This window comes from Podarcis gaigeae, assembly GCF_964106915.1.
Source record: "Podarcis gaigeae genome assembly, chromosome: 5".
NCBI classification, from domain to species: Eukaryota; Metazoa; Chordata; class Lepidosauria; order Squamata; family Lacertidae; genus Podarcis; species Podarcis gaigeae.
Window position 1 is genome coordinate 3262259 of NC_139681.1, and position 20380 is coordinate 3282638.

At 41.5% G+C, this 20380-nt stretch overlaps 1 protein-coding gene across 16 annotated transcripts; it reads right to left on the reverse strand.

Moving 5' to 3' along the window:
• Positions 1-1695: 1695 nt before the first annotated feature.
• Positions 1696-19361, reverse strand: NUP50 (nucleoporin 50). 16 transcript variants are annotated; one of them, XM_083738834.1, is made up of 10 exons: positions 19220-19361; positions 17911-17985; positions 17123-17316; positions 14641-14721; positions 12391-12474; positions 10742-10931; positions 8669-9319; positions 6880-6958; positions 6082-6200; positions 1696-5453 (listed from the first exon to the last, which is right to left on the reverse strand). In XM_083738834.1, exons 4-10 carry the CDS (start codon positions 14707-14709, stop codon positions 5251-5253), a joined length of 1395 nt encoding a protein of 464 aa, XP_083594960.1. In that variant the 5' UTR covers positions 14710-14721; positions 17123-17316; positions 17911-17985; positions 19220-19361; the 3' UTR covers positions 1696-5250. The 16 variants fall into 16 exon arrangements, with proteins under 16 accessions (XP_083594960.1, XP_083594970.1, XP_083594972.1 ...); XM_083738844.1 differs by having other exon boundaries at positions 17113-17316; XM_083738846.1 differs by having other exon boundaries at positions 17107-17316.
• Positions 19362-20380: the final 1019 nt, after the last annotated feature.

The following is a 20380-nucleotide window of genomic DNA, read 5'->3' on the forward strand; positions in this document are numbered from 1 at the left end:
TGTATAGTATTATTTTGGATTCAATGTTTGTAATTTTTGTTATGATTCTGCATTGAAAATTAAAAAAAAAATTTAAAAAGAAAAGAATCAAGTAACTAGTCACACCACGCCTTTTTGGTGTGCCAAGGTAGCGTTTAAGTCTCAACAAATGAGAAGAAAGTTAAAATGTCATATACAACAAGGGTAAAAAACAATTCAATTTACCGTAATTCAATACAGTGGTACCTCCAGATACGAACTTAATTCATTCCGGAGGTCCATTGTTAAGCCGAAACCATTCTTAACCTGAGGCGCGCTTTCGCTAATGGGGCCTTCCGCTGCTGCCATGCGGCCGGTGCACGACTTCCGCTTGCATCCCGGGGCAAAGTTCGCAACCCGAGGTACTACTTCCAGGTCAGCAGAGCTCATTACCCAAGGCATTCGTAAGGATGGTACATAACCCAAGGTTCCACTGTATCAGATTGGTCCCAATTGGTTGTTTCTCAAACACAAACACTTCCCACAATTGAAGGCTATGCCCAACCTCAGGCAGGCCCTTTATTATTTTGAATACAACACCTATCACGCCTGACCATTAGGCATGCTGGTTGGGGCTGATGAGGCACTGGGTTGGCAAAGGCTGGATTAGTTCTGGCTAGAGTGCATTACCCCTAGGACAGTATGCTTGTGGGTCTTCACCTCCTGCAACATGAAATTCAAGTTGTCATATGTATGCATCAATATTAGACAAGTATATGGTAGAAACATCACTTTAGAATGCTATATTCTGAAATATATAAAATTAAATTAAATGGCAATGGGTTTTTCCAACTTGCAGTTCTTTTGCTTCTACTAATGACAGAGCGAGTTGTGTCCCTGCCTGACCCCTGCAAATCACTAGATGACAAATAGATTATCTATACTCTTTTCAAACTTCTCCAGAGCCTCAGAAACCATTTTTTATTTAAATTAAAGCAGAACTGTAGTGCACTGTGTGAGCTATGCAATACCACAACACAAGAAATCACCAGTGCATGCTGTGGCTAGACATGGTAATTTAGCAATTCTCAGCACCATTAGTATAAGATCTATTAAATAATTGAATCCATCTATTACTAAAAATCCTGATTCATAGTCCAGCAATACTAACCCCGCCCCCCGCAAAAGAAGTCAAGGAACTACATTTGCTTCAAAACGGTCTTGTAAGATGAAATACTTTGGTAAGTCTTCACTACCCTCCTCATTGTCAAGGCAATAACACTCCTAATCTTTCTGCAGCGTCTTCTGCAAAGGAAGAAACCTAGAACTTAAACCAAGTGTCCCAAAGTGGACACTCCCAAGGACACCAAGTCACTTCAATGCAATTCCCACAGGCTACTTCAATTTACCTCCAGAGTAAGCGGGTCCAGGCCACGGGCGGCAGAGCAAATGGCACCTCCCCTCCTAGCAGCGTGAGCTCCATTTATCAAATGTTTGGTCATTAAGACACTTAACATATGAAGCTGCCTTTGACCACGACTGACCATATCCCCCCACCAGCTATTCAGCTTCTCTCTAAGGCCAAAGAACTGGAGGGGCAATGGACTGAATGTGGAGCCTACTGTGCTCTACGACCAAGTTATCACCCCCGACAATTTCATCTTTACCTGGCTGCACGGACCCTGACCATCTTCGCCACCAAGCCCAGGAGGTAGAATGCAAACATGTACAGATCAGAGTTCACCCATCCTATTTGTTTATTCACATTTCCATGGATTTTTATACATTTCCTTAGAAAGAACTACAGCTAGCAAATGGACATGTGAAAAATGATAAAAGGCAAGTCCCAATTCTTGTTTAGCCTTTCAGATGGCGTCCTATGAGAAGGGGTACAAACAAAAATGTTGACAGTCAAAAGGTTCATGTTGATTGTTCAGATAGCTGTTCATTAAGCTTTTATACATGGTTTCCATGCACTGTGAAATTTATCAAATGTTTACATTTGTGGGATACAGTTTAGCAACCTCTGCTAAAAATAACTTAAGGCATTAGACAGAACAGTTGTCAAATTACATTATGTTGCAAAGGGAGTTAAAGCAAGATGCAATACAGTACTTATTGCTCCTTATATGTAGCGACATATTTTCAGTTTACAAACTACTTGTAGCCAAATATTCTCCACACCCCTTCTATACAGGATTTTGACGACAAACCTTTTGATGAATTAAAAAAAATAGAGAAACAGCACACTCCCCAAACAAGTTGAGGTTTGCCCTAGTTCTCCCTTGAGTGGCAGGTCTGCATCTGGACTGAGTGGCAGGCGGGGCTCATGTAACAAAACACTCTTTCCTACAAAGTAATTCCTTCCGCACAGAATCCTGAATGTCAGGGAGAAGGCTAGGCTACAACCATTCTAGCCAACGTGAATCCAATCAAGAGAACCCCTGCCTGCAGTCTGAAGAGATGCAGGTCAGACACCAGTGACCAGCTCAGTGGCAGCTAGGCCTTTAATCCTGTCATTCCAAGAGAAAGCTCTGCATGTGCAAAGCAGCAGTATCTAATAAATCAGTAGATGGACTTCTTTAGACTCTCTACTTCTGTCAAAATGTAAAAATGATTTTGCAAGTTTGGTTGGCAATCTTGCAAACAGGCAACAGGCGAACAACAGTCACTTAAATCCTACAGCAATATAGTCAGACTACAAACACTGTGTCTACAAGGCGGCAAGTGATCAGACTGCAAATTAAGACACTGCCTTATTGTTATGCAGCAAGTATCAGTAGACTTGATTAAGATTTTTAAATATAATTAAAGCTACAATTTTGTGCAAAAGAAAAATGATCGTCCAGTTTTATACAGCCTTTTAAACTTACTTTGAGAGTAAAACCAACACACAAAAATGAGATCTTACCTTTCACAGCAGGAGCAAGCCAACAGGATCAACATCAGAAACCTACAAAACAAAGTCTATGCACATTCTCCTTCTTTCTTAGCAAGCCAATTTTGATCCACTTAGTAATTCAGATTGTTATTCTTGTAATAATTTTTATTACTGAAAGCGATGGGCCAATCACAAAGTCAACACTTACATTTAGGATTTCAAGTCTGCTGGTTTATGCATTTGTTCTGTGTATCTATGACTGCCTTCTCCAGCCGGGTGCCCTCCAGGTTTGGACTACAGCTCATAGGAGCTCCAGCCAAAACCTACTAGGTGGGGCTGCAGTCTAAGCATCTGGCAGTGGACAGGTTGCAGAAGGCTGATGGAGCTTTCCCCACGAGGGTGAGTGAAGGGCAGGGCCTGGGAAGCTTTCGCTACATCATGTCACAACCCACACAGGATGGCCAAGGTGCACCCACAGCAGGGATCTTCACATTTCTATGCAGCAGACATACATTCCAAGAGGTGCAGGAAATTCCAATGCATTTCTGGAATGCCTTCCTCAGCAGCAGCGTGAAATAATCCCATTTTATGCTTGCTCTAAGAAAGAAGTAACTGACCACTTTCCATAACACAACCACTTTCAAGCAACGCCTTTTGACCAGCTCTTGCAAACATTTAATGGACATTACGATTATTATTTCATGCTGCTTTTAACTTTGAAAAGCAACATGTGCACTCTGGATTTCTTACAGAAGCAGCATCACGTAAGACATAGCAAAAAAATTATGAGAACAAACTGCATGTCAATGAAATGCTATTTCTTATTCTACTCGGTAACTGAAAAATTGTTACATATACACAGTTGCACTTTAGGAATCAGACAAGTGCAAAATACACAGCATACCTGTAATATTAACAGTCTCTCAATGTTAAAATTATGTTAGAGGAGGGTGTGGGAACAGGCTATCTGCTTTCTAGAAAAAGAGCAGGCTGTTTGCCCAGACACAGGGGAGTAAACAAAGCTCACTGAGGATTTTTAAGACACTATTTCTCAAAGACAAGAGCACACAATATTACTGAAGCTCTTGGCCATTCAACCTGAGCCTCTAACAGTAAGACTGGACTCCATATGCATGTTCCCATTTATAATATTAACATGCAAGTTAGCATTTCTGATTGTTCGCCATCTTGAATGCTAAAGAGAACAATCCAGTGTGAAGCTCATTAGCCCAAACCTCACTAACATAAATGGTAACTCCGATTTATTTTAATGGGGATTGGGTCAGATTATTCCTTGCTGGACTGTACCCCAAGATATTTCAGTGTGGGGTGCTAACTCTTGAAATACTCTCACACTTACTTTTTAGGAAGTCCAACACTTAAAACTTGATGCAAAAAAGGCACCAATTCATAATCAATACGGGTCCTGCTTCCACAGCATCCCAGCTCCCTTCCAGTTTTAAGGTACGACTAGAACTTTAAAGATTCAGATGTTTCGGAACCTATGATAACCAATATTTGTGGACTGGTTATGTGTGGCTTTACATTAGTAAGACAACTATTTAAATAGCAGGGTATTCATGGTCTGACTGCTGATCCCGTTAAATGCACACTGGTGCACACCCAAAATAGTGTGGGCACAATTCACAGCTCTCTTGCACAAGCCCCTTGACATTAAAGGGGACTGTACAGAATTTTCAAGCCTGAAGATAAGGCTTTAGCAAGAGTACAATGGAAGAAAGTCCATCAAATATCTCAACACAAGATGCTCCAGGTTTGATAAAATCCAAGAGACAGGATTGGATTGAAAAAAATATAGCCATGATACCTTTCCCCTCAGTTTTTTCTCTAGGGAATGAGAAAATAACAACCTGCAACTTTGGCCTTAAAAATCAGGGTACTGATTTTTAACAGCTGTTACTAAAACACAAAAACTATACTGTTCAGTTTAACACATTTGTTCCTTCAACATAATCTGAACTGTGATTTCACATTTAGGAGATGATTTCAATTCAAACTTGGATGCAAGATAAAGAAGTTTGTCAAATTTCTTTCCACCCACACAAAATTCTTCCTACACAATTTCCGGTGTAGTATTTTACACCATTTGAGTATAAATCAGTTTTATTCTGTATAATAAAAATGTTTATTTTTTGATATGCAAGTTTTCTTCAAATATGGTTCATGCATTAGATATTCAAATTAGAAGGGAGGAAGAATTGACTCTTGTGTCAAGTTAAAAGCTTTTATTGGCCATCTTAGTTTCTTTCCCTCACCAAAGCTCTTCAGAGTTCCTAAACAGTCCTTAGAATGTCAGAAGTGGTTTAAAAAGTTACTAGCAGAGTCAAGAGAGGGGAAATGAGCAGCAGCAGTTTGGCAAGTTTCGTCTGTAATTTTCAACAGCCCATATTTTAGACCTCCTTCTTCTCCAGTAAAATTTTGTGCAACTCATCTGCATCCTGACTTGTTTTCACTCTTATCAATATAGGAACAGGGACGGTAGCATTCTTCTCATCAATGGGTGGATTTGGAACACAGACTATGAGCACGTTGTTCTTCCCTGTTCTGGAGCATGGCATCTTAGGAGGCACCAAAATGTTCAGCAATATGTTGCCTGCAACAGAGTGGAAGTTGGGAAAAGAGCAAAATAAATACAAAATATGAATGTTTAGGTAGTAGTATGGTGACCTGAGGTATGAGAAAATCAGGTGTTACTGATCCACCTAGCCAACCACAGGCTGTTCCACCTGGCAGTGGTTCTCTCAAGGTCTCAGCCACAGCTCCTTGCTACAAGAGATGTTTTTATATGGGAAAAGCTTGTGCTCTGTTACTGACTTACAAGCCTCCATTATTTCCTCAACTCATTTCCTCATCACATTAGCTACTATTCCTAAAAATGGGCAAGATCTCATTGTGTTAATACTTAGCAAGTAAAAAAGAAAAACGAATTCCTGAGATCCAGTGGCCAAACACTACATGGTTGATAAGCCAAACTTGTAGTAATGGCTGTCAGTGCTGGTTTGCATCAACTATGTGCTAGCAACTGCATACATCCAACTTGGGACACAAATCACAGCCACTGCTAGATGTGCCTGTTGTTTACTTATGTGTAAAATTCTATACAGCTGTAGGCATGAGAGCAAAAAAGGACCATCATAAATATCTTAATTATGTGAAAGCCAGAAGCCTTTGACTTAGCAGTGGCTTGGAAGTTTACTGAACTAATAATAATAATAACATACCTAAGTTGGTATCTGCCCGTACTAATAGCTGAATCTTCTGATTTCCTGCATGTTTTAAGTGTAGTGTTCCTATACCTTTTTCTTTAAATTCATTATCTTTCTTGTAAAAAACTTTGCACCTGAAAAAAAGAAACAGACAAGATTCATTTTACAGAACGTGCATGAATGTGAAAGGTGAATAAAAGCCTCCAAATAGCTTGTATGTGGCAAACACCAGCATAGAAACAAATAATACATACAAATAATACATACATACAAATAATACTCAGGCTGGAACTAGCCAGACTAATAGTTATATACATAGTCCTTCCAGACAATAAGTCTTTGGAACATGATAAAACTATTTGTTAGAATCTTCCAGAGTATACTGAAAATAATGGCCAAGATTTAAAGAACCATGAGCTCAAGGGGGCCTCAGATTTACTCTGAGAAACAGCACCCCCCCCAGCTGCACATAAAACTGCCTTTAAATTTTAAAGTGTTTTAAAATCAGCTGCTGACAAAAAGACTGTAGGTCTTTGGATGAGACAAAGACTAAGCAGTTCTTTGAGTCACTCCGTGCCAAAATAGAGGCAACCTGTAACTTGTACCCCCTGGAATTATCAATGTTTGAACTCCAGTAGTATAAAGAGATACAAAATAGTTTCGGCAAAAGAAATTTCCTTTACTTTGTAGTTGTAATGCACTATAAACTGCTAAAGACTTTCACTCACACACACAAAATTAGGGAAAAAAGCATACTGAACTCTCTACAGTAAGAGCATGATCGTGGTAATAGTATCAAAGAACACAACTCACTTCTTCGAGTAGAAGGCATCATCTTCCTTTATTTCATTCACTACTGCTTTTGGTGGCTCCTCATCTTCTTCATCACCCCCTGTAGGAAGAATAATTTCAGGTAAGTGTTACGTATATACAAGAAAAGACATTGCAGTACATAAAAGTCTTTTGATGTTTGAAAAAAACATGGGGATATTAGATATCAGATACAGCTACCTGGTTCACATGGAATAGTAAGCCAAACTATGGCTTGACAAGGAGCAACTCACAAGTGCTTTACTTTTCCTTCGTTGCTCCACTACCAGCAGCTAAATCATGGCTTGGCTTGGCATTGCATCCAAACCTGGGCTCATGGCTGGCCTTGCCCCAGACAGCTGTGACCTGAAACCAAGGTTTGTTTGTGGCTTACCACTCACCATTGCTTGTTTGGGGAAAACAAACCATGAGCTCAAGGTTCAGCCATAACACTAAGCCAAACCACAGCTCAGCTTCTGGTTGCATGTGAGCAAGATCACAGTATGTATAAAATATATATATTTTATCAGTATAAAATATATTTCTAAACAATCTTCAAACAATGTGCTAGAGAGAAAGAAGTTACAGATATTAGCAGGGGTCGGCATCCTAAGGCCCATCGGCCACAAGTGGCCCACCGGGGTCGTTTAACTGGCCCACGAGCTGCCCCTGAACCGAGCCACCTGCTCGGCGAGTCCCTACGCGCTGTACTAAACCGGTGCAGGGACTTGCTTCCGCGGCACCGGAAATCGCGTCTGTGCATGCACAGACGCCGGAAATTGTGGACGCACGTGCTCACACAATCTGGCCCACGGAGGGACCTCCGCTGGAGTGAACTGGCTCAGGGGAGGTAAACCTTCCTTGCCAACCCCTGGATATTAGAATATATTTTAAGCTGTGCTGATTAGCAGTAACACTGCTGCATTTCCCACTCAACTTCTACTTCAACACTTACATTTATAAGCCTTAAACATTAAAATATGGCTTATAAGCTTTCTACATTTCTTAAAGAACACTCTTGATTAAAATTATCTACTTGAACTGTAACTTTAAAAGCTTATTTTATTTTTTCTAATTGCCATAAAGTAAATAACAAAAAAGTTTTTATATACATATATATAGAGATTCTTTGTAATAAATAACACAGCAACCCTGGGTTAAACAACCATCTGACTTTTAGAAGACATCTGATGGCAGCCCTGTTTATGGAAGTTTTTAATGTCTGATTTTTTTATTGTATTTTAAATATTTTGTTGGAAGCCGCAGTGTGGCTGGGGAAATCCAGCCAAATGGGCGGGGTATAAATAATTATTATTATCAATTATTTATTATTTTAAATTAAAATTACCATCATCATCATATGACAGGGCAGTGGAGGTGCTCTTACCCTTTTCCTATTCCTACCCCCCAACCCCTGCTTAACCCCATCTATAGTTAAGGTTATTTAAATGGAAGGAGAACCAAAGCAGGGCTTTCAATAATTTCACCTACAAACATTTGTTATGGAAGTTTCAAAGTAGAAAAAGCAGCGCAGATTGCTAGTAAAGCACCAAATTCTATTCAAAGTCACCCAATACTAAAAGGCATTCCTGCAGGGGTCCATAAGTTTTAGCTGGCCTAGGCAGCCAGCTATTATTTGTAATCCTCAGTGACACCCTATCTTAGAGTCCTCTGGCATGAGAAACAGATTTCTAGGGGGTCCAATTCTGCACATCAGCAGGAAGCTCACCAGATTTCAATGAAACATGGGACTGAATCCCATTTCTCAACTTCTAAAACAATAAATGTTTACCTTTATCTTCACTGCCACCACTTTCTGTCTGAATATCTAATGCTTTGCTGGAAAATGAAGAAACAACCTTGCCTTGGCTTGTATCTTTTCCAAATAAACTTGCACTTCCAGGAGAGAATGAGAAACTAGGTAATGCACCAGAATTCATTCCAGAGTTGTCTACGCTCTTGCTAAAAGTAAAGGAGACAGTTGACATAGACCCTAGTTTTGGTTCCGTTTTCTTTTCCATGTCTGTTTTCTTTCCTGGTGCATTCTCAGATTTGTTGTTATTGAAGAAAAACGTTGAACTCTGCTGAAGATTCGGACTCCCAAATGCAGACCCAGGCTGAGTTCCAACTGTCTTGTTACTGTCACTTTCAGAACCGCTGTCACTACTCATTCCGCGTTGCTCTATCTCAGCTAAATATTTCTCATAGTCTCGGAAAATCGGCGACAGGTCACAGAGTGGATTGGCATTTACATGTTTTACTATCCAGTCACGCACCGAACAATTTAGAGCGGCTAACTGTTTATGATAAGCATCAGGGCTGCATGCTTTGTTCTCAGTGAATCCAGAGGACAAGGGCTGCTGGCTCTCACCATTTGCTTCCACACTTACAGGCTTTTTCTCAGTTACAGTATTATTCACTGAACCACTGGACACCACAGAACCTATTAGAAAGAAGAGCATTTTATGAACTTTCTTTACAATGCTGTATGCATACATAAACCTGACCTGAACCCATTTCTAGAATGCATTCTCCCCCCCCCCCATTCTATTTACTGAATTTGTTCTACTGATTTGTTCCAGGTAATGCCATTTTTTTAAATATATCTACATACCGGTATATATCTATATATCTATCTCTATCTATCTTTCTATCTATCTATATGGATAGCTGTACCATCGTGAGACTGGGAACCAGAGCTCTGTTCCGTCATGATATTGGGGTCAATATATTTGTTAATGTATCCACTATGACCCCAAGGTCTCATTGCCAACCAGCCAGAGTCAGTTCAGGCTCCAAGAGCAAATAGGTGAAATTAAAATATTTTGCCCAACTTAGTACTTTTAATGGGTCATTTGATATAAATGTATAGATTTTATATGTGAAGGAAGTAGTTGTTCAAGAAGACGAAGAAATTATCATTCATTTATTGCAGCACTGTGATAGCAGAGCAAGCATGGAAAAAGTCAAGAGATACCAAAGGTGGAAGACTGGCTCATAAGGAACCTGGACACCGCACAAATGGTCTAAATGAGCAATGTATTCAGGATAGGACAGACCAGCCCTCTTCATAACTTACTGAAATGAAAAAATGAATGACACTATAAATCCTGTGTATCTGAAGAAGTGTGCATGCACACGAAAGCTCATACCAAGAACTGACTTAGTTGTGCTACTGACTTAAGGTGCTACTGGAAGGAATTTTTTTTGTTTTGACTATGGCAGACCAACACGGCTACCTATCTGTAACTGGAACTAAAAATCCTTACGTGCTCCTAGGCAACATATAACTAGAAAAATATATATGCTCCATACTATAATGTGCTATTACAATAATATATTATAATTTAACTTAATATGGTAAAATATAAATAATGAGTATATGTGTGTATAATAAAATATATACAATATATCCAGATATAGATGCCTATGAACACTTAACTACTTTCTAACACAACCTAAATAGCCTTGGGGACAGAAACAAAAATATGTAGTAATTGGTATGTTCATATATGTGCAGATCTCTTGGGGGGGGAATGTGGGGGGAAATAGTGCAACTTTAAAGATGTGATAAATGAACAATAGGTAAATAATCAGCTTATGTAAGTGATTTATATACTGAACATCCAGAATGTTTGGCTCATATTTATCCATTTTAACCATGCATGGATATGTGATTATTTTTTTTTGCCCAACAGCTTTTTGAAGCACACAATGCCAAGTGGATCATCACCTCCATCTATATGCTTGTTGATATGAGGGCTGGATGTGACACATACTTACACAAACCTTTCGACTCCCTTAATATCATTAAAAACATTTTTACAAGTATCGTCTGATGAGAAACTTTTACTGGTGAACTTACTAAATGTAGTAGTTGTTTCAGCAGCTGTCTTTAAATTAGTGAACGATGAGCTATTTGCAATGCTGCCGCCGCCATTCGATAGCCCCCCTAAAGGCTTTGTTCCGGTGCCATTGCCAAAGCCAGAAAATCCTCCACCTCCAGATGGCAAAACGAAACCTTTAAAACCTTTAAAAGCTCCACCACTCTCAGCCTGAAAGAGATGTAAAACACTTATCTCACTTTTTAACTGTATCCCCACAAAGTTCCATCAGTATGATTATGTTAATGTCCACCCATACAAAATCTTTGCTTCCCTTATTCAAGGTAAATATTCTAGGACATATTATATTTGGTCCCTATCTGATTCTCACACACACATTCATCAAATGATGAAATGTATCATTCCAGACATCACTGGAAACTAAGCATGGAATGTTCTTATCACCAAACATTAAGTATATTTTCCATGAAGATAGTTCAGACATTTACTTGCCTTTAACCCATGGGTATCAATGAAGTGTACATGTATGTGTGGAGCAGCCAATATATGTTGAGCCATTGTGAAATTAGATTCACTATCACAAGACAAATGGTATCTTCTGATTAAAGAAAACCCAACTCATGTGGACAAAACCTGAGCGCTCAGAGTAATCACTCACTCCTGAGCCAGCTGAAGGGCTATCCCCACCCTTCAATATAGAGAGCAATCAACAGTAACACACACATTAACAAACAAACGCTTGGCTTCGCCTGCAAGGCGAGACCTTAATCATGAGTCCTGGTTCACATGACAAACTAAGCCAAACTCTGGCTTAGCTCAGTGTGGCAGTAAAAAGTCCATGGAGGAACAACGTGGCTGCAGGCTCCTTTCTGGGAGCCTGTACATTTGTGAGATCCTGGTAAGTCACAGTTTGGCTTGCTGTGTCATGTGAATGCAATCAGTATGGAATTCACCAGCAATAAAATCGCTTTTAACAGACAAACTGAAAACTGCAAACATCTGCAACTCCAAGAACATTGGTTTTGCTTCTGGGTTTTCAAAAAAATTGAACAAATCCCTGGAGATCTGTTTAGAAGAATATGACTGAGGAAGAGAAAGATTTCGAACTAGCAAGAAGTTTAAAATAATAATACTAAAAGCAAACCTATTTTCAAACGGACTGTGCATGTATTTGGGCAGTGGGATGTGACGGGGACAGAATCAAAAACATTTACCAGATTATTATTTTTACACACTACAGCTACCATCATGAACAGGGATGCAAAATCCAAGCAAGCAATGGCTACATTCACTTTAGAAAATATGGCATGGCAACTGGGTTGCTGCGCAGAGGACAGAAGATTTATCTCTCTGTCTGGCTCCTAGAAAGAGTGGTGAAATAAATATGGGAAGTATTCTATCACTCTTGTCTTCCTCCAACTGTTTTCAACATTCTGCTCTCCTTTGGGGCCATTTCACACAATATTAATTTCCTAGGTGCACTTCACTTCAAACAGGAAATGTTATATTTCGTCAAAACAACCTTCAGTCATTTCAATACTTGGCTGAATTTGTGCATCATTATTTACAGTACTTTCCACATAAGAAACAATTACCTGTGCATTTTTGGCAATACAAATGGTTGGACCAAGAATCAGACATTTATTATAAAATTAGTGCATTTATGTACCTCAAACCCCACATTTCTACGCTTTGCCTTCTTAATTGCTCTGTTCTTTAAAACCTCTTCACTGGCCACTGAGAACGTTCCCACCTGCAAGGAATATTATATTCTTAGAACAAACAAGGTTCCACTTGCACACAGAAAATTGCCTCTTGATTCCCTTGTATTACAAAACCCTAATTTCAAAATACAAATTCACTTTTAACACTATAAGGCTCAACATTTTATAATAAGCAAATAGACATTGTATATTCAGTTTTAACAATAGCATTTTACAAAAACTACTTGTGAATCTTTTGTCGATAAAAGGTGTATCACTTGACTGCTACAAAAATATTTAAACTGTAAACCCTGCTTTATCAAGAAACATTCCCAAAGTTGCGTCAATAGCAAGTCAAATAATTACCCTTTTATAACATAAAAAATTATGTCAATATACTTAACAGGTTTCTGTTTGAATATAGCATATAAAATATATTGTGTGCTTCAATGCTTTTTTTTCTTAATGAAATTTTTCATTGCAACTACTATGGGATATTAGGAAAACTTGTTAAATAAGTAAAACTAAGTAAAATTGACACAGTAAGTATGTCAGAACATGCCAAATTGGATCCTAACTGATTTAGGGTATCTAATAGTTTCCCCAGCCACTCTGATTTAGGGTATCTGGTTTCCCCAGCCACTCTGGGCAGCTTCCAAACGAATATTAAAAACAATACAGCATCAGACATTAAAAACTTCCCTAAACAGGGCCGCCTTCAGTTGTCTTTTAAAAGTAAAATAGTTGTCTATTGCCTTGACATCAGCTGGGAGGTAGTTCCACAGGGCAGGCACTACTACCCAGAAGGCCCTTTGCCTCCGCTCTCAGTCCAAACCTTTTACATCTTTGTAGCTGGGTTGTTTTCAGTTTCTTATCTCATCGCCTCTGGCCTGTAGTTTGCTCCAATTAAAGCCCAATTAACAGGATAACCAGGAAGGGGATGGGAGGGGTTCGTGGCAGCCAGAGTACTCCATGAACCCAGTGCCTTTGCCTGCCCTTGCATTCCATGGGGAAGCAAGTGTCAGACCGCCAGGCAAACTGTGGGTGAGAGCTTGGTCCCTCTTCCAACCAAAGAGGAAAACAGATAATGAAATTCCCCCATCATTATCTGATTATCTCCATCTGTCTCTCTCATGCAGCGTTGGGAGAAACTCCATTCCTGGAGCACCGGAAACAAGAAGCCAAAGTTGAATACATTCATGAAGCTCTTAGGTTGCTGATACAACATATGACACAACTCATGTACAGTTAAGGTCAAAGGAAAAAATCTGAACTAATTTTAATGGCATTAGGTTTCACTTATGGCCTTTGAGATGATTGCAAGTTTTCCAATCCAATAAAACAGATTTATGGAAATGTAGGTAGTAGCTGCTAAGGAAGACTAGAAACAGCTCTGGTTATTGGCATTTTGAATGATTTCAGGAAGTGCATTCCATTTGCAAAGATGTGAAAAGATTTAATGATGCTCTGAGATGGGCCATTACTGAAAAGCCTAGCACCACAAACACCCCAGGACCTCTAAGCTTTTTTCTGTTGAACTCATTTGACAATGTAATCTTGACACTGCAACTCTTAGGCAAAACACATCCATTGCATATAACTGACAAAAGCATCCAGGGCATCTGAGGCAAACAGTGAAATGGTGCCCCTCCCCACCAGGAAAGAAGGAGTGAATGCAGATCTACATCAGGAACAAGAGGGACCGGGAACCAGGAGAGGAATCAAATCAACCTTACTTGAGAGCTGAAGTGGGAATCAAAGGATGTAAAGGGGGAGGTGATGACCCCAGAAGGCAGCTCCTGCCATTTCCTCCCTAGGGGTGAGAGGAGAAAAGCAGTGCCTCCTATCTGCTGAGATGTTGCTGTAGAGATGGCACTGCAGGGTGGGGGTGGGGGAGCTGCCAAGAAGGCAGCGGATCCAGCCTCCACACGAGGTGTGATGCAGCCATTGCAGTCTGTGGATCACTTGCCTTGTGAATGAGCCAGCCCCGATACTAGCTACATGAATGTGATTGCAATTAATTGTTGCCCATAGATCTATGAAAGTTACAAGGGAGAAATCCGCTTACCTGGTGTAATCTGTTCTTTTTATGTTTAGCTTGCGATACAGTGCCAACATAGTAATAAAATGCAATCATTTAGTTTTCTATGATCTTCCTATTGATTCTAGCAACTATTTCAATTTTATTTCTAATAAAAGCATCTAACCTTCCTTACCTCTTCAGTTTCTTCTTCTTGATCCCAGTTCCTGTCAGTCAGCTCCTTTTCTGCTACTCTCTTAGCCATTGTACAGCACTACTGTATTAGAACAAATAAAACAAAAGAGTAATCAGCCATGCTTCACATCTAGTGGTTTTTAAATAGGTGGCAAGCAACTTGCAATGAGCAGCTTGCATTACCAGACACTACGTAATAATTCAGTGACTTGTGATGGATTTTTAAAAAGCTAAAATGCACTAAATGGTTCATCATGTAATGCCTTAGTGTTAAAATTAAATAAGTCATAAAAAGAGTAATCAGATTCTGACAAATGTAAACCATTTCATCCATAAAAGAATGTAGCTTTATGTATCTAAGGTGTTCTCCAGTTGCCTGTCTGTTTCCTTATCTGTTGAACCTACAAAGGCACCAACATTTCCAACAGAAATAGTTCATTTAGAATTTCAATACAGAATTAAAACAAATTTACAGGTTTAGTCACTTGGTACTTTTGATGGTATAGGAAAACATCACATTGTTGGAAGACTACTTCCTCCTTTACACAGTATTTTGGGTTTGGAAAAGGGATGTTCGTGGCACACGTGGAGACACGTAGTGGTCCAGCTATGAATGCATTAGATTTATACTCCCACTTGTCCCCTGGTTCAGCATACTTGAAACAAATGTACAGCAAGTCATTGGGAGGAAGTAGCTACTGCATATGTACTCAAGTTTATGCTTACATGGTACTTTTCACAAATTAGAATTTACTTCTTGGACTCTTCTCGGTTAGCCATCACAGATCTAGTTCAAGGAGTCATCCCACATTCATCCCATATAGAATAATAATGTTTAGTATCATTCAGGAATATTTTTCATTATTTTTATGGACTGAATTATTAACACCTACAACATATTTACTTTTATCTTCCCTGCCTATCAGATACTAAGGAAACCAAATTCCAGGTGCTATGAAGATTAAAATTTCCCCACCAAAACAAAGGGCTGCATTCAACTAAACTGTAGCACCAGCAGAAGCCAGCCCAATGATACCTGCTAGCGCAATGGCTTTCCCACTCTCCTGCCACAGTGTACACTTCCCAAAGATGCTCTGGAGGATCAGGAAAATCGCCATAGCAGCATGCAGGGGGAAGAGAGGGGAGATCCATCAGGCAAGAAGAAATACTTCTGCTGACAATACCATCTCTTTAGCACTGTGTTAATTACAACCCCAAGTTTTGTGGCACCTTATTATGGCATAAACTTTGGTGGAATTAAACACCCACTTCTTCAACTACATAAAAGGTCTTGAACAGCCAACTGTTTGAGATGCCTCAAACAATCATTCAATTAGGCCTTTATGTAGCTCATGAAATGTGTTTTAAGTCAGCAAAAGCCTGTATCTGTCTACTTTTTTTGCGGGCCTTTTCCTGGTTTCTCTAACAGCAGACTAGCAATCAGGAATTAATCAGCTGAAGCATTTAGTGTGTCAGTTGACTGAAACAGATGCATGGGGGGAAAATAATAGGCAACATCCAATAATACGCAGGGGGATGCAACAGAATGTCCCCTTCACCTGCCGTCCCTCAAAGTCCCGTGTGATACCATCTGCTCCAGAGAGTCCCTTGATCCTTTCTAAAATATTTTTGGGTAGCAAGGAAATCAAATCTAAACTGTGCAATAAGTCAGTTGCACAAGCAGCAAGTCATAGCTGCTTATCACCCAATGTTAACATTAGCACAAGACGAGCATGAGATGCAAAATGGTGTACAGTGACCATTCACAACAGTAATAACTGTTGGTAGCAATTATTCCTTGCTTTGGAAATTTAAATTTACTCAGCTACTGGGAAGTAACTTGGGTAAATTCTTGAGACTGATTAAGCCCCAAAGAAATAGACTGTGCTGATACGACTGCAAAACGGCTACTACCTTAGCATAGCAAATCAACGAAGAATGCATTATCAAGTGGTGTTGTGAACAGTCACTGCACCTACCTTGCACATATCTAAGCTCAGCGTAGAAATATCATAGGGTGCAACCTCTTACATTTCAGGGCACATATGTATCACATCTCTGCTTTGAAGGCACAGCCAAACGAAGCAGCTTTTCTGCAGGGAGCTCTCTTACATACCTGGGCCAAGCAGGATCACCCTTCCTTTGCATCAGCTGATAAGTTTAATCCTGTTTTGCACAGCCACTTGTCAGGTGTTCCTGACAAGCAGCTGGCTGTTGGGTGCTCGGGAAGCTGAGCAAAGGGGCTTTGCCTGTGTGATGTCAGGTGTACAGCTGGAAAGTATGCCCAAAGAGGTCTAGGGGGCCAAATGGAGAAACTTGGGGGGGGGAGACTGGTCTGCCTCAGTAGGATAGAGGCATATAACTTGGAATGATATGAGAAGTGAGCCTGTGCCTCCCACTTGTCAAAACATTCAGGCATCATGAATTCATGTTTACTTATAGTACATAAACATTATAAGCTTCCCACTTGTACCACCACAAACCAGAAGTTCCTGATCTATCTCCTAATGCTTTCAGAATGCTGGAAGATGAAGCTATGTTTCAAAGAAGGCAAGCAGCAGCTCCTATATATGGTTGATGATGTCATAATGCAGTGGCGGCAAAGAGGAGAGCATCCTCTAGCTTCTGGGATAGTAGCAAGGGTTGTTATTCATAGTCTGTTTTCCCAACAAAAGCCCTGTAAGATAGGTTGGTATAAACAGAAAACTGAGAAAAAGCCACTTGCCCAATGCAACACTGTATAATCATGTCTGAAAACAGACATGAGCTCACATCTCTTAGATGCAAACCAAACACTCTAGCTTTTCAACCATTGTGGTGCATATGAAGGCTTAATCTGACCCAGAACCTCTTTCCCAACATCAGGCCTCCAATCTGATCAGATGAAGAAATCAAGGTGACAGTATTTCTAAACATGCATAAACTATATTTCCCACTACTAAGTAACTACCCTCACCACATTTAGGATAAGGAATAATTTTGAAGCTTGAGAGTTGACTGGCCAGGTAGCTGGAGCCCATCTATGAGTCCCATTTTTTTTTCTTAACTGGCCCCTGCTCCTGGTGTCTCCAACAGCTGCCTAACTTACAGACATTAAGCAGCTGAAGTGTTTACTGACAACTCTCTTTTCTTTTAGAAATCTAACTCTTGCCCTGCCTAGGACTGACAAAAAGCAGTCACTCTACCTAATTTTAACCACTTCTTTAAAAAGGGCATTAAAAGTTCACATTCGTTCCAAATCTGGCCCCCGTGACCAACCACTCACACATACCTTTGAAACCCAGGCACCACACAAATCAAGCAGCTCTTATGCAGCATACACACACATCTTCACAGGAGGAATGTGCTGTAGGTGGTAAATAAAAACAAATATCAAGGCAGGACTATGGCAAGCTGCAAGGATTCACTGTTGTCAAGATTTAAAAACAGGCCATGCCCCTTATTTTAAACAGGACCATAAGAAATGTTTTACTTGCCACTCAACTGCATGCCAAAGAAAAAAAGAAAAGCTTCACCACCTTGAACTTTCTCTGTGCTTTTGTGCTTAGGCTGCTGCTGATAGAACATAGGCAACACCAGAAAAACAGGAGGTGGCAATCCAAGCCCCCAAATCAGAGCCAGTGTGCCATAGGTGCCCGGCAAAAACATTCCTCTTCCCCCAGACTAATTCTCCTTCTCTCCTTTGGCTAATTAAACAAGCTATGGCCTTTAAAACCCTGTGTGTGTGGTGATGGTTGGGTCACGGTTTTGTTTGTATCTTTGTTTTATTTATATGGTAAACAGCCCTGTGATTCTCAGACAAAAGGTGGTATAGAAATGTAATAAATAATATGAATAATGATGAGGATCGTGGCCAGAGTGTTTGACTTGAGGCCTGGGAGAGGCCAGGGTTCAAACCCTCCGGGGGAGGCGGTCCCTGCCTCCTCTCCAGAGGCCTCGGGGACCGTGCCCCCCCCCGCTCCCCAGGACCCTCCACTGGGCACCCTGAGGGGCCCGGCAGAAAACCCCGATCCTGCTCCAGGGGGCGTACGGCTGGTTACCGTCCTACGGCTCCTTCAACGTGCCTGTGGGTCGTGGCTTTGCTTTTGCTCCGCCGTGTGTTCTTGGGTTCCCATTTCATGCTGTGACCCCCCACCCCACCCCCGAGATCTAAGGACGAAGACTCGGCATGCAAATGCAGAAACAACAGGGCGGTTTTTCTGCGGGGAGCGAATGCCACAAATGAATAAAATACAAACCAATGAAGCCACGAACCCTCTCCCCTCCCCCCGCCGCCGCCCCTCACCTTCCTCCCGCGACGCGGCGGCTGCCTCGCGGCTCCCTCAGCGGCCGAAACTGGAGAGGGAGCCGGCCGCGCGCCCTAGAGCGGCAGGCCGGTCTAGGAATCCGCGCGCCGCCTCCTCCGTCTCAGCGAAGCCGGAAGGAGCTGTCAGCCGCGCGCGCCTAACGGCTGCCTCGGGAGCGGACTTCCGCCCGCCCCGCGGGTGGGACCCGCTGCGCTATCCCGGGCCATTTCCCGGGGAAGCCGCCCCGCTCCCCCCCCCCGGCCCCTCTACCAGCGCTCGCTGCGGGGCTGTTACCTGATGGCGCCGCGGGCGGAGAGAACGAGAAAGGCGGGAGGCCGGGCGGGCGCACGCGCAGCAGAAAGCGCGGCCGCCACACCACTTCCGCTTCCGGTTCGCTCGCCCGCCCTTGCCCCGCCCACCTGCGAGGGGGCGGAGTGTTCCTCCGCAGCCGCGCGCCTCGGCTCTCCGCCCGGCCGAAGCACTGCTCCGCCGCCAGACGCTGCCGCTCTTCTTTCGAGGACTACTTCTCCTATTCACTCTGCTGTTGAAAAGGGATATTTTTCACTTACCAGGTTTCTCGTGGTACATGAAAATGAAAAGGACATATGGGCTGACATTTTGATGATGATGCATAGAATCTACAAAAATAGTTTTGCCCGTGAGCAGAACCGATTCAGCAATAAACTCTCATCTGAAAACATCCCCCAAAATCAATGAATTTGTTAAAACATTATTTTTAAAACTTTAGTTAAATGGACGGAGCAATCCGATAGTTACACTGTGAGAGATACATAAGAAGAATTACTGCTCTATCCAAGGCCTGCTTAAGCTGGGAGGAGAAGGGAGAAATAATGGGGAAATACCAAAATTGGTGACGACCTCCTCCCTGCATAACAAACAAAACTCACATTAAAGTCAGATATGATCAGATAGCATTCTAACTAACTTCATGGATTTTCTGGTTGCAAGGTAATAGGAATGAAGTAATGCATCACCCAGTGATATTTAACTGATGGCTATATGATCTTCACTGAGGTATACAGGTGAAACTCGGAAAATTAGAATATCGTGGAAAAGTTCATTTATTTCAGTGTTGTTGTTGAGTCGTTTAGTCGTGTCCACCTCTTCGTGACCCCCTGGACCAGAGCACGCCAGGCACTCCTGTCTTCCACTGCCTCCCGCAGTTTGGTCAGACTCATGCTGCTCCCTTCGAGAACACTGTCCCAGCATCTCGTCCTCTGTCGTCCCCTTCTCCTTGTGCCCTCCATCTTTCCCAGCATCAGGGTCTTTTCCAGGGAGTCTTCTCTTCTCATGTGGTGGCCAAAGTATTGGAGTCTCAGCTTCAGGATCTGTCCTTCCAGTGAGCACTCAGGGCTGATTTCCTTAGGAATGGATACGTTTGATCTTCTTGCAGTCCATGGGACTCTCAAGAGTCTCCTCCAGCACCATAATTCA

Coding starts and splice junctions, on each gene's coding strand:
- NUP50 (XM_083738845.1), bottom strand. CDS start 14,709: ATGGCTAAGAGAGTAGCAGAAAAGGAGCTGACTGACAGGAACTGGGAT. Junction 10,932..12,390: donor GTAGAAATGTGGGGTTTGAG/GTACATAAATGC, acceptor CATCTCTTTCAG/GCTGAGAGTGGTGGAGCTTT. Junction 6,959..8,668: donor TGGTGGCAGTGAAGATAAAG/GTAAACATTTAT, acceptor TTCTTCCTACAG/GGGGTGATGAAGAAGATGAG.